The 12,600-nt window shown below is 36.6% G+C and overlaps 1 protein-coding gene across 1 annotated transcript in view; it reads left to right on the top strand.

The window, feature by feature from the left end:
* Positions 1–12,600, top strand: part of PRTG (protogenin) — a 122,523-nt gene that overhangs the window by 92,631 nt on the left and 17,292 nt on the right. Inside the window, exons 12-15 of the mRNA XM_037502537.2 lie at positions 8,432–8,524; positions 9,153–9,339; positions 10,086–10,213; positions 11,453–11,623. Coding sequence (XP_037358434.1) covers positions 8,432–8,524; positions 9,153–9,339; positions 10,086–10,213; positions 11,453–11,623 — 579 coding nt within the window. The remainder of the gene's footprint in view (positions 1–8,431; positions 8,525–9,152; positions 9,340–10,085; positions 10,214–11,452; positions 11,624–12,600) is intronic.

Here is a 12,600-nt window from a genome sequence, read left to right as displayed (position 1 = left end):
AAAAATACCTATAAGGAATTATATCTCTGTCTTCCAAATGAAAATAAATGAGGCTTAGAAAATTAAAAAACTTGTTCAAAGTTTTACAATTAGTAAATAATACATCCAGACCATTCACCAATCTGTCTCCTTTGGGTCTTTCATGCAACGTCTGACTTTTAGGAGGCACTTGATAAATATTTATTTGATACCTGAAATCTCTTGGCCTGCCTGACTCTAGCTCTGATTTCTCATGTGAAACAAATGCAAGCAGATGAACTGGTGATGAGAATGAATCAAGAAGGGAAAAAAAGTAAGGCAAGTCATAGAGCCAGTGGAGAAAAGAAAAAGAGCATAGCAATAGCAATACTTCAGGAAGGAAATCTTCATTTTTTGGCCAGTCACCAAAGATTGACTCCCTAATATAGGAAAAATAACTTCATTCATGAGGCCTTGATCACTTTATACTAACTGGATACCCCAGAACTGAATTGTTACAAATCAAATATGTGGGGTCAGATTTGTGTTAAATTAATTTGAGCTTTCTTTCAAGATCTTACATTTTCATACAGTGCTAAATCTCTAAGCAAGTTTAACTGTAAGTCGAAATATTACCTAGTTGAGCTTCACTTCTAGGGCCATCAAAAATTAACTCTGTTGAGTGATTTTTATGCCTCTTGTGCTGAATCTTCAAGGAACTGGAACCAACTCTCTAACCTCTATCTTTTTCTTCTCTTTTTCTCATTGGGTTTTGAGATGGCCTACACTATTCTTTGTGGCCGCTCTTCCTGACTCTGCTGTTCTTCCCCTAAACCACATAGCCTAAGTCTGCTGAATCTCATGTAACTGAGCACCACATACGTGGCAGTGCTTGACTCAAGAGGGGCTGTAACAGACCTTGGAAACTGTTGCCCTGTGGCATTTCACAGTGTTGATCCTGGGTCTCTTTGTTCCTGTTAGGTTTTGCAGAACTGTAGAGTTTGAGAACTTATGTTATTTATGCTGAGATACATTTTTTGTACATTTACGTATATTTAATATATTTCTCTGTATCCCTAATACTTTTTAATACTTTTTACTCTGTATCCCTAATTCTGATAATTATGTAGTTCTATGTTTTCTTTCTTTTTGATCACTTGTTGTCTGATAATGCTCATCCTAACATTATTTGAGGATTTTGGACCCTGGTATCATCTTAAATTTACAAACAGCATATGAAATCAAATATCTAACACTGATGAATAAGAATTAATTAGGTTGTTCCAGGGTTTCTGGGTTAACAAATAAAGATAACATAGTGACTAATTTTTGCTATTGGAATCATATATTTTTAAGTTACCAAGGAGCATGTGATATATCCACATGCCACTGCTCAGTTTGGCCCCCAACCAGGCATTTTTTATTGTTTTAAATGAAATTCTTTGTAGGACATAAAAATTAGATCATATGTGGACAAATGTGAATTGATATTCCCTCTCCTTTAAATTCTTTTTTACACATCATATGTCTTTTATTTTTTCTACTGAAATAATTTCTGAACTTCTAGTTCTTGTTTTACCTTTTCTTTTTGTTTCTGTTATTGTGTTTTACTTTTCCTGTGTGGATATAAAGGAGACTCATGCACCTGGTGTACATACTTCGCCTTTTGCTGACCTCAGGTAAACTAGAGATGGGTTGGTCCTATTAAAAAAAAAAAAAAAAAAAAACACGCCATATTTAAGACAGGGAGTTCTGCCTCCAGACCTCACCAAAGCTGTGTGGAACTGAGAAAGGGCTGACCCCACAGTCAGAGGTGAGCTGAAATCCCGCACAAGCCAGGCCCTGCCACTGGCTGCCAGTTGGAACTCAGAGGGGGATCCAGGCACCACCAGGGCAGTCTGAGGGAGCAGGGAAGAGCCAGGGAAGCCTCCCAGACAAGACATCCTTAAGACTGGGAGCTTTGAGTCCCAACCTCACCAAAACTGTGTGGAACTGAAAAAGGGCTATCCCCACAGTCAGAGGTGAGCCAAAAAGCATGCACAAGCCAGGTCCCTCATCTGGCCTTGAGTGGGAACCCAGAAAGGGATCCAGCGATTAGGTGCCCAGAGGTGATCCAGCCACCACAGGGCAGCCCGAGGGACCTCAAGACCACCTCTGGTATTAAATAAATACAGAGGGTGTGGATTTCCAGGGACAGCGTCAATCAACATATCCTTAGTACCACACCCTACTGGAATTCTGGCGTAACAGTATTGGACTTGACTGGACCACCAGTTTCTGACATCCCAGAAGAACCACACCAAAGAGATGCCAGCCAGTACCAATGACACAGTGTCCCAATGAATAGGACAAATTAGAAAACAAGCAGCAGGGAGAAGAAAAACTACAAGCAACCAAGCAAGTCCTCAGGGAAAAGATACACCACAAAAAGAAAATCACCCACCAGATTGCAGCAGTGATTTGGAAGAACTTCTGAGCCTTCCAGATTAGAGAATTTAAAATTGCCATGATCAAAAAACTGAGAGAAGTCATAAAGGAAAACAATGATAAGGGGAAAATAATCAATGATCAGAAGAATGAAATTGAGTTCCTAAAGAGGGAAGTGAAAGAAATGCAGGAGATCAAAGGACTAATGGAGGAGCTAAAGAACTCTGGGAAAAGCAGTGAAAGCAGAATAGATGAAATGGAAGAACGAATAAGTACTCTTGAAGACACAGAAATAAAAAGAACCAAAACAGAAAAGGAAAGAGAAATATGAAGGAAAAAGAATGAAGAAAGACTTCAGGAACTATAGGACTCCATGAGGAAAGGGAATATAAGAGTTATAGGAATCCCAGAAGGGAGAGTAGAGAGACAAAGGAACAGAGAAAATATTCAAGGAGATCATAGAAGAGAACTTCCCAAGCATGAAGAAGGAGCTGAAAATAGACATACAAGAAGCAAGAAGAACACCAAACTTCCACGACGAAAGGAAAAATACAGCAAAACACATAGTAGTAAAGCTCCCAAGAATCCAAGACAAGGAAAAAATAATGAAGCTGACAAGAGGGAAGAAACAGGTAACATACAAAGGAAAACCAATCAGGCTGACATCATATTTCTCCTGAGAAACACTATAGGCAGGGAAAGAGTGGAGGGACATAGTCAACAAACTCCAAGACAACAAATGCCAACCAAGAATACCTTATCCTGCAAAGCTTTCCTTCCTCTATGAAGAAAGAATAAGGACCTTCCCAGACAAACAGAAACTCCAGAATTTTGTTACAACTAAACCCCCACTCCAAAAAATACTACAGGGAGTCCTAAAGCCGGAACCAACAAAGGGATGAATAAGAACAAAACAAGAAAAAAAATAAAACCACAGAAAAGACAAACAAAATGGCAAATACAGACACTAACGTATCAATATTAACTCTAACTGTAAATGGATTAAACTCTTCAATAAATAGGCACAGAATTGCAGGCTGGATTAAGAAACAAAACCCAACATTTTGCTACCTCCAGGAAACACATTTAACTACAAAAGATAAAAATAGACTGAAAGTAAAAGGATGGAAAACAATCCTACAAGCAAATGGACCAAAAAAAGAAGGCAGGAACAGCTATACTTGTATAAGATAAAACAGATTTCAAACTCAAAAAGGTAAAAATGGACCCAGACGGTCACTACATTATGATCAAGAGGACAATACATCAAGAAGACATAACACTCATTAACATATACTCACCAAATGAAGGAGCACCAAAATATATCAGACAACTATTATCATCTCTGAAAACAGACATCAGAGAAAATACAATATGTAGTAGGAGACTCCATCAAATTAAAGAGCTTCTGCACAGCAAGAGAGACAGCAACCAAAACAAAGAGACACCCCAATGATTGGTAGAAAATTTTTGCACACAACACTAATGATAAAGGACTTACCACAAAAGTCTACAAAGACCTGATGAGACTCAACAAAACAAAGTAAACAACCCAGTCAAAAATATGGGCTGGGGCCTCCCAGGTGGCGCAGCGGTGAGCGCTGGGTTGTGAAGCTGCCCGCAGCCTCTGCAGCGCTGGTTCAATCCCTGGCGGCTAGGCGAGGGTCCCACATGGCGCGCAGACCTCTCCTGCCGCCTGCTGCTCCCCTCAGCAGTGTACTTCGGTCCTTCTGCCTCTGCCTGCTCTGCTCCCCGCTCTGGCTCTGGTGAATTCTCTTACCCTCCCGCGCTTCTGACTGTACCCAGTGCTTGTATAAATAAATAAATAAACAAATAAATAAACAAACAAATCTTTAAAAAAAAATATAAAAAAATAAAAAATGGGCTGAAGAGCTAAAAAGAAACTTCTCCAAAGAGGAAATGCAAATGGACAACAGGCATTATGAAAAAATGTACAACATCATTTGTAATCAGGGAAATATAAATCAAAACTACAATGAGATACCATCTTACACCAGTGAGAATGGCACAAATTAAAAAAACTAGCAACAACAAATGTTGGCGAGGTTGTGGATAAAAAGGAACTCTCCTGCACTGCTGGTGGGAGTGCAAACCACTATGGAGAACTGTGTGAAGATTCCTCAGTCTGCTAAAGATGGAGCTTCCATATGATCCAGCAATTCCACTCCTAGGTATTTACCCAAAGGACACAGAAACATTAATTCAAAAGGGCACCTGCACCCATATGTTTTTGGCAGTACTATTTACAATAGCTAAGCTTTGGAAACAAATCCAAATACCCTAAAATAGATGACTGGATCGAGAAGATGTGGTACATATACACAATGGAATACCACTCAGCAATCAAAAAAGATAAACTCATTTCATTTGCAGCAACATGGATGGAGCTGGAAGGGATCATGCTCAGCAAAATAAGCCAGAAAGAAAAAGAAAAATACCGGATGGTCTCACTCATAGCAGGAATTTAGAAAACCTAAATGAGGGACCAGGAAAAAGACTAATTATAATAAAGTAAGAATCAAAAGCAACAAGCAACTATAAACCAGAAACACACTATGGGGGTTGGGGGGGGAAGAGAGTAGGCTCAAAACAAGGGTGGTGGAAATTGTATGGGGACTATAACCAAGATGAAGATGCATACATAGTGCAAAAATGAAAAATGATGTAAAAATATATAAAATAAATCAATAAAAAACACCCCAAACATTCTAGAAAAATACAAAGTGTTAGTCAGTTATTTGCATAGTGGAAAAAAGATTAATCGCTCCATCTGTACTTAACATTTTTCTATATGATACAGCTCTACCAGAGTCCAGCTCCTTGAGAATATGTGCTACTTTGAACAAATTCTATCCTTTCTGGCTACATTCTTGATATATACTAGCTCACACACTGTAGGTTTTCCTAATGATGTTTTTCTAATTAAATAGAGAATGAAGACATGTTCTTTTCAATTTTGCACTCTGAATTTATTAAGAATTAGACTTCAGAGCCAATTGAATTCCAACTGTACCTATTCAGAGGACCTATTATATATTTATAATACACAACTTAAGATTCACATGACTAATAAGTTCAATAATATATTAGAAGGAAAGAGAGAAGAAAACAGATTCAAATTAAATAGCCATTAATTTGAACTGAAACCTTCTGAATTTTAGAATTTCAGTTTAAATGTTGAAATCATTTGAGTGATGAAATCCAGATGTTTTTATGTTTTCTGATAATTTGTAATTTCTATTTTCAAAATTCAGTGTAAGGAGATACACTTAATTGCTGTGACAAAGGCACACGTATTTGTGTAAATTTAAAGAGCCTGTCATTTGTCATAGGAATACCCACAAACTCTTGGTTCATCTTTGTGTGACATTGAACATGTATCATCACAATTTATAAAATGGGAATGACATCTATCTTAGAGAATTTTATGATGCTCAAATAATGTTGTGTATTTAGAAAACATTTTCTATAGAATAGTCAATTGCTATTAGTCTTTCTACCTTCCTGTCTTGTAAGTGCAGAAATTTTTCTAAATTGTATATAAACATTTCCTCTGTAGTTTTAATTTTATCCAAAGACATAGATTGATAATTTCGTATTTTAGGATATCTTTTTAAAGCACTTAAATGTTAAATATTAGAATACATTTTTCAGTTTCAAAAATATGTATACAAACTCTTAAATTACTATGGAGAGTTTAATAAATTTCACATTTTATTTTTGAATTTTTAAATGTTTGAATTCTGTAATTACTTTTAGTCTTTGACATACATTCTTTATTACAATGGATATATTTATTAAGGATGATTACCTTACCTTATGAAACACTGAATTTATTTGCACATTTATTTTTTATTATTATTTAAAGGAGTATAATATAAAAGTATATTAAAATCAGCAAAAAAAACTACCACCCGAACCCACAATCCTATTTCTAAATCCAAAGCGAATCTTTATTTCAAAAAGATATGTTGATTGCATATAATAACCAGGATATGCACACAATCACCAAGATACGGAAACAACATAAATGTCTGTCAGTGGGGTGGATGGATAAACTGTGGGGTGTGTGTATGTGTGTGTACATGTAAATTTATGTACGTGTACATACAGATATTGTTCATTCCTATATATATACATATGAATGAACTTAGGGGACATTATACTAAGTGAAGTAAGACAAACACACAAAGACAATTACCACATGATCTCACTTACATATGGTATCTAAAATAGTTCTAGAAGCAGGGAGTTGAATGGTGGTTGCCAGGATCTGGAGGGTGGGGGAATGTGGAGATGTTGGTGAAAGGGTACAAAGTTTCAGTTATATAAGATGAATATTTCCTGGAGGTTAATATATAACTTTGTGACAATCATTGTCAGTACTATATTGTATGCTTGAAATTTTGTTAAGAGTGTAGATCATAAGTGTTTTACACACACACACACAAATTGTAACTTATGAGGTATAAAGGATGAGGTTTGAAGTGAGGTTAAGTAATGTAAAATTTTTTTAATGTGATCATTTTACAGTGTATACAATTATCAAACATCAATTTGTAAACTTTAAAAATACAAACTTTTATTATAATTTTATAAACTATGCTTCAAAAAACCTGGGGAGGAGGGGGAGAAATACATTATTTCTGAACGGTATTTTTACCCTAAGCAAGTCCTCAATGGTTATCATAAACTTACACTTAAATTTATTTATTTCATTAAATTTTAAACTATCTTATAAAGTTTATCATTTAAATTTTAAAATCATTTATTTCCTCAAAGGCCTGAAGTTTTTTTTGTTTTAATATGTGTTGTACACTTCAAGTTTCTTGTTGTGATAGCTGATGATTACCAGTAGAGGGAGCTTCAATTAATCTTTCTTGGTGACTACCTCTTAATTTCAAAATACAAGTTTGTGGAAATGTTAGGGGGAAAAGGATGTCCCAAAGCAAAGTCCCTTTAAAGCGCGCGGGTGAGGACCCACAGCCAGGAACCCATTTAATATCGGGGTTGCTCTGTAACAGAAAGGGCACAGTTAGAAATCAGCTTAAATAACACATGTATGTAAAAAATTTCAAAGTTACTAGAGAATGACAATTGTAATTCTCCTTAACTTTGAGGGAAAATAATCTCACTTAGACTTTCATACTCTTGACTAAATTGTCCTCAAATAAATAAAAAAACTTGCACAGAGAATAACTTTTCTAAGTGATCCATCATCCAAGACAGGCTCTTAAAATAGAGAAAAAATCTCTCTCTCGTGAGTTGAGGAGGAGTAGTGGTGGTAGTAAAATTACTGTTTGAAGTGTGGTTAAGTAATACTGTTAGGGGGAAAGGATGTCCTGAGATAATCTCATACAGGCTTTGTGGACTCCACCCCCACTCCAGACTAAAGCCATCAGGACATTGGGAAAGACAAATCCCATCACCACCAAGGGGAGGGTGGCTGGGACCTGAGGGTGGAGTTGGGCAGCCAGGTTGGATATAAAAACCAAACACGTGGGCCTTGCTCGCGCTCTGGCTTGCCATCGCTTGCCTCCTGGCTTCACCGCTCCTGGCTGGCGGCCAACTCTGAGAGCGCCATTTTGGGATTCCTGATCGGCGGATCGGGTAGGACGCATTTAAAACTTTGTCTCCCACTTTTCTCCCAGAGCTGTACATTTCCTCATTTCCCTTTCCGTTGTAAATAAACCTTTTATTAACCTTTCACGTGTGCCTGCAGTAGAGCATTGATAAGTCCTTTTAAGCGCGCGGGTGAGGACCCACAGTCAGGCACCCCGTTTTGTATCGGGGTTGCTCTACAACAATACAAACTTTTAATGACTGGTGGATAGTCATAACAGCATTGTCATAGTAAGGTGAATTGCTGAGTCATTGTGTAGGATAGGGCAAGAAAGAAAGTTTCATTTTACTTAAAACTGTTATGCATACAGATTATTTTCAAACCAAAGTCTAGAAAGGCTGTAGAAACCTTACTCATAATTAGAAGACTGATCCTAATTATCACCTGTTGGTTTCTTTATAGACCCCAGAAGAAAATACCACGTAAGATTGCTGGCCTACAACAAAGAAGATGGGTATCAGGCAGACCAGACCGTCAGCACCCCAGGATGTGTGTGTAAGTGTTGGGGCAGCTGGTTTAACTGTGGCTCACACTCCTTTTTCTCCTTTACATTTAAGTCTCATTAGTACTTGGAGATCTTGTTGGTTTTATTGCTTTATATCCTCCATAGTGCCTGAAGGTATTATTGAACAAGTATATCTTACTAAGTAAAATGTATTTAATTATAAGACTATTTTAGTTTTGCTTACAAAAGACCATGAGAAATTTTACTGAAAAAAATAATCACTGAATACCTACATATTGGGTTTTCTTTATCTATTTTAACAATTATTTCCTTTGAATTATTGTTCAGTTTTATTACTACTATGAATTGTTTGGTTTTATTGGTGCTAAAGATGTTGGTCTAGTTTTAAACCCACTGCTAACTTTGCAGATGTCTTTGGCGTGTAGCTTGACTTCTCTGTGCTTCTGTTTAAGTAATGATAATATTTGATTTCTTATCTAACTCATGGAAGAGTTGTTCATATTTGAATGCTATATCTCTAGACCACAATGAACCTCTGGTTGACAAAAGATTTAAAAGTCATCCTCCAGAGGTGGGATATTTATGATTTTACCATTTTAACCCCTTTCTGCATTCAAGGTTATCCCATGCGACAAATAAAAATGTCTCTTTCAATAGCTGTTCGTGATCGCATGGTTCCTCCTCCACCACCACCCCACCATCTCTATGCGAAGGCTAACACCTCATCTTCCATCTTCCTGCACTGGAGGAGGCCTGCCTTCACCACTGCACAAATAATTAACTACACCATCCGTTGTAACCCTGTCGGCCTGCAGAATGCCTCTCTGGTTCTGTACCTTCAAACGTATGTAGCTTCTCTCTTTTGCTTTAATTATTTTTTTTTGTTTTTTACATCACTGTTCATTTTTAAATAATATTTGCTTCCCCCACCTCTTCAGGTGTAGTCCCCATAGAGGTTCCTTCACCAATGCATCCGTGCACCATCACCTCAATCCCCTGTGCTCCTCCCTCCCTCCCTCTGATCCCTCTCCCTCCTCCCCTGCAGGATGTCTCTGGTTTATAACTGTCTGTTTTTGCTTTGTTGTGCTTTGTACTGTTGTTATTTTTTAACACTTACTTGGTTCCCCTATATTCCTGCTATATATGAAACCATGCAATATTTTTCTTTTTCCTCTGGCTTATTTCACTGAGCATAATTTGGCATCTCAGAGTTAGTTTTTCTGTTTTCTCATTCATTTTTCTTTCTAGGTTTTCGTTAGAGAGATATCCTTGATTGTGTTTTAGAAGAACATAAAAGAAAATTACAATGTTTTGAGGGTTTGACTCTCAGTATTTCAGAAGAAATTTCTTTGAATTGATAGATTTCTATAATGTTAATTTCCTACTCTCCAGAAAGGCAACTTGTAGGAATATTTCTATAGAAAAATACCAAATGTACTATTTTAATAGTCAAGCTAGATTGCTATTTTAGTGTAAAAATTATTTTAAGAAAATGAGAAATCTGGCAAATGCATAATGACGTTATTTCTTGACAGTCTCTTAGAAACTGTGTGCTGTCAGCATTAACAACTTCATTACTCATTATTATAGATCAGAAACTCATATGTTGGTTCAGGGTCTAGAACCAAACACCAAATATGAATTTGCTGTTCGATTGCACGTGGATCAGCTTTCCAGTCCCTGGAGCCCTGTTGTCTACCACTCTACACTTCCAGAAGGTAAAAAAAAAATAATAAATAAAAATGCATTTTTCTGTTTTAAAAAGCATATGTCACAATGGAAAGGATATGCTCTTTCTTGTTACCTACCAGTTGGTGCATGCTTTTTTGTATTGTTTTGTTTTTTCTCTTGAATCTCTTTTCCTTTATTATATATAATTTTTTTCCTTTGTTTATATATTGCACAAACCTTAATTTAGTGTGTCTTTAGGGGACACTGAATCTTTTTTCAGTAAGGTGTGCTGGTAAAGCTGTATCTAAATAAAACGAAAGTGAGTGATGTAATAATTAATGACATTGGGAGCCCACATTAGCATGTATTTCTGTATGAGTGGTAGCTTGATGCTATGCATAGTGCATTGGATCTGATAACCTGACTGAGCACCAATTCTGTATCTCTAGCTGTAAGATATTTTCTCCTAGAATAAGAGTGAAAAGCTATGTGATCTAGAATGACTATTGCAGCTCTATTTTAATTATGTTCAAAGACAAGGAACATTTACTTCAGTGAGCATAGGATTTCTTTGCTATAGTTTGGGCACTATTCCACATATGATGTAGTTCCAGAAACTAGCTTTTCACACTTTCAGTTCATATTAGATATGGGGTCAACTAAAACTTGAAGACTTGACTACTTTTGCAGATAGATGTTATTAATCAAAAGTATGCCCTACACATTCACTGATTGACATCTTTTTGGAAAATGGAAGGCCATTATTCAGTGGCCTCCTATATCAGGTGAAATATACATTCCATACATTTTTGTAAGAATTTAGATTTAGTAACAGAGGGGAGGGAGGGAAATCAATGTCTAATTGAAAAATACTGCTGGTGGAACTGAAAGCTTTTCTAGTCACCAATTTGACAAACAAATACCAAGAGCCCTGTATATGCTCAGACACTTTTACTTAGTAATTCCCCATCTAGGAATATACCAATATCTTTCATTTATATATATATATATAGAGAGAGAGAGAGAGAGAGAGCGAGAGAGAGAGGATTTGACTATAAATACCATATATTTATATATGTTTTTAACTATTATGAAATTAGCTTTTAGAAAAAGAAGAAAAATAGTATTTTGCTATTGATATTATCACTAGTAATCTGCAAAAGCTGTATTTTAAGGTACTTTTGTAGTGACTTCTAGTTTTTCAGACTTTTTTCTAAGTCCCTTGCTTAGCTAGGTGTTTATTTATGAACATTTTGTTCTAGTAATGTTTTCAAATGCATGCACAGCACCAACAGGCCCACCAGTTGGAGTAAAAGTGACGCTGATAGAGGATGACACTGCTCTGGTTTCCTGGAAACCCCCTGACGGCCCAGAGACAGTGGTAACACGCTACACCATCTTGTACGCTTCCAGAAAGGCCTGGATTGCAGGAGAGTGGCAGGTCCTACACCGAGAAGGTAAATATGATCATAAATACCAAGGAGGATGAAAAATAATATTGTTAATAATAATGATAAGGAAACAAAGGGAAGGAAGGATCTTGAGTTTGTTTTGAGTTTATATTTATAGAATTACAGATTATTAACAGAGCTTTGGGAAGCCGTGGACTTATTTTAAGCATGAGCATGATTAGCATTTCATAAAGATCACTCTAACTGCTGTAAATAGAAGAGGTTTGGTTGAGGGAGGAGTACAGTGAGAGTGCTGCAAAGAGGCCAGTTAGAAAGCAATAGCAGTGGTCTAGAAAGGAGATGATAAATCTGGATTAAGATGGTGAGGTTGAGAGGGTAAAGAGAGAATGGCTGAAAGGTAGTTAAAGAGGTAAAATTGACATCAGCAGTGAGAAGGTTAAGTTTATGGTAAGAACATGTTGTCAATGTATAAAAGATATTTAAGGCTATGAAACGGGGGGGGGTGTGGATTTAGAAAATATGGACAAAAGAGAAAGGTTTGAGACTGCGTTCTCCAGCCTCAAAATCTTACCCTTTGCTTTTATATTTTAAATGAATGCTACTTTTGTGACAAGTAGCTCATATTTTAATATACATTCAATTGACACTGAGAATTGAATTGTACAAACTATGCTGCTAGCCAACTTAAGGTGCTCAAATATGAATTAAAAAATTCTATCCTCCAAAAGGAGAAGAGAGGAAGTTCAGAGGGGAAAAAAAAACCTTAATTTCATTAATTATATACATTGTGCTAGACACTTGCAATGGTAGTTTATTTGATCTTTTTTGTAGTTATATGAGGTGGGAATTTTGCTGCCATGAGGAAAAGAAAGTTCAGTAACACACCCCAAGTCACAAATTGGTAATATGCCAGGATTTGACCACATTGATGTAACAGTGAGCCTGTTAGACTGTCTGGCTTGTGAAAACTCCTAGTCTAACTAAGGATTTGTGTGTGTGTGTATGTGTGTGTGTACACAGTA

This window comes from Talpa occidentalis, unplaced genomic scaffold (assembly GCF_014898055.3).
Source record: "Talpa occidentalis isolate TD23 unplaced genomic scaffold, MPIMG_talOcc4v2.1 talOcc4.11, whole genome shotgun sequence".
Classification (NCBI taxonomy): domain Eukaryota; kingdom Metazoa; phylum Chordata; class Mammalia; order Eulipotyphla; family Talpidae; genus Talpa; species Talpa occidentalis.
Note: the sequence above shows the minus strand (reverse complement) of the source record. Positions and strands in the feature narration are given on the sequence as shown.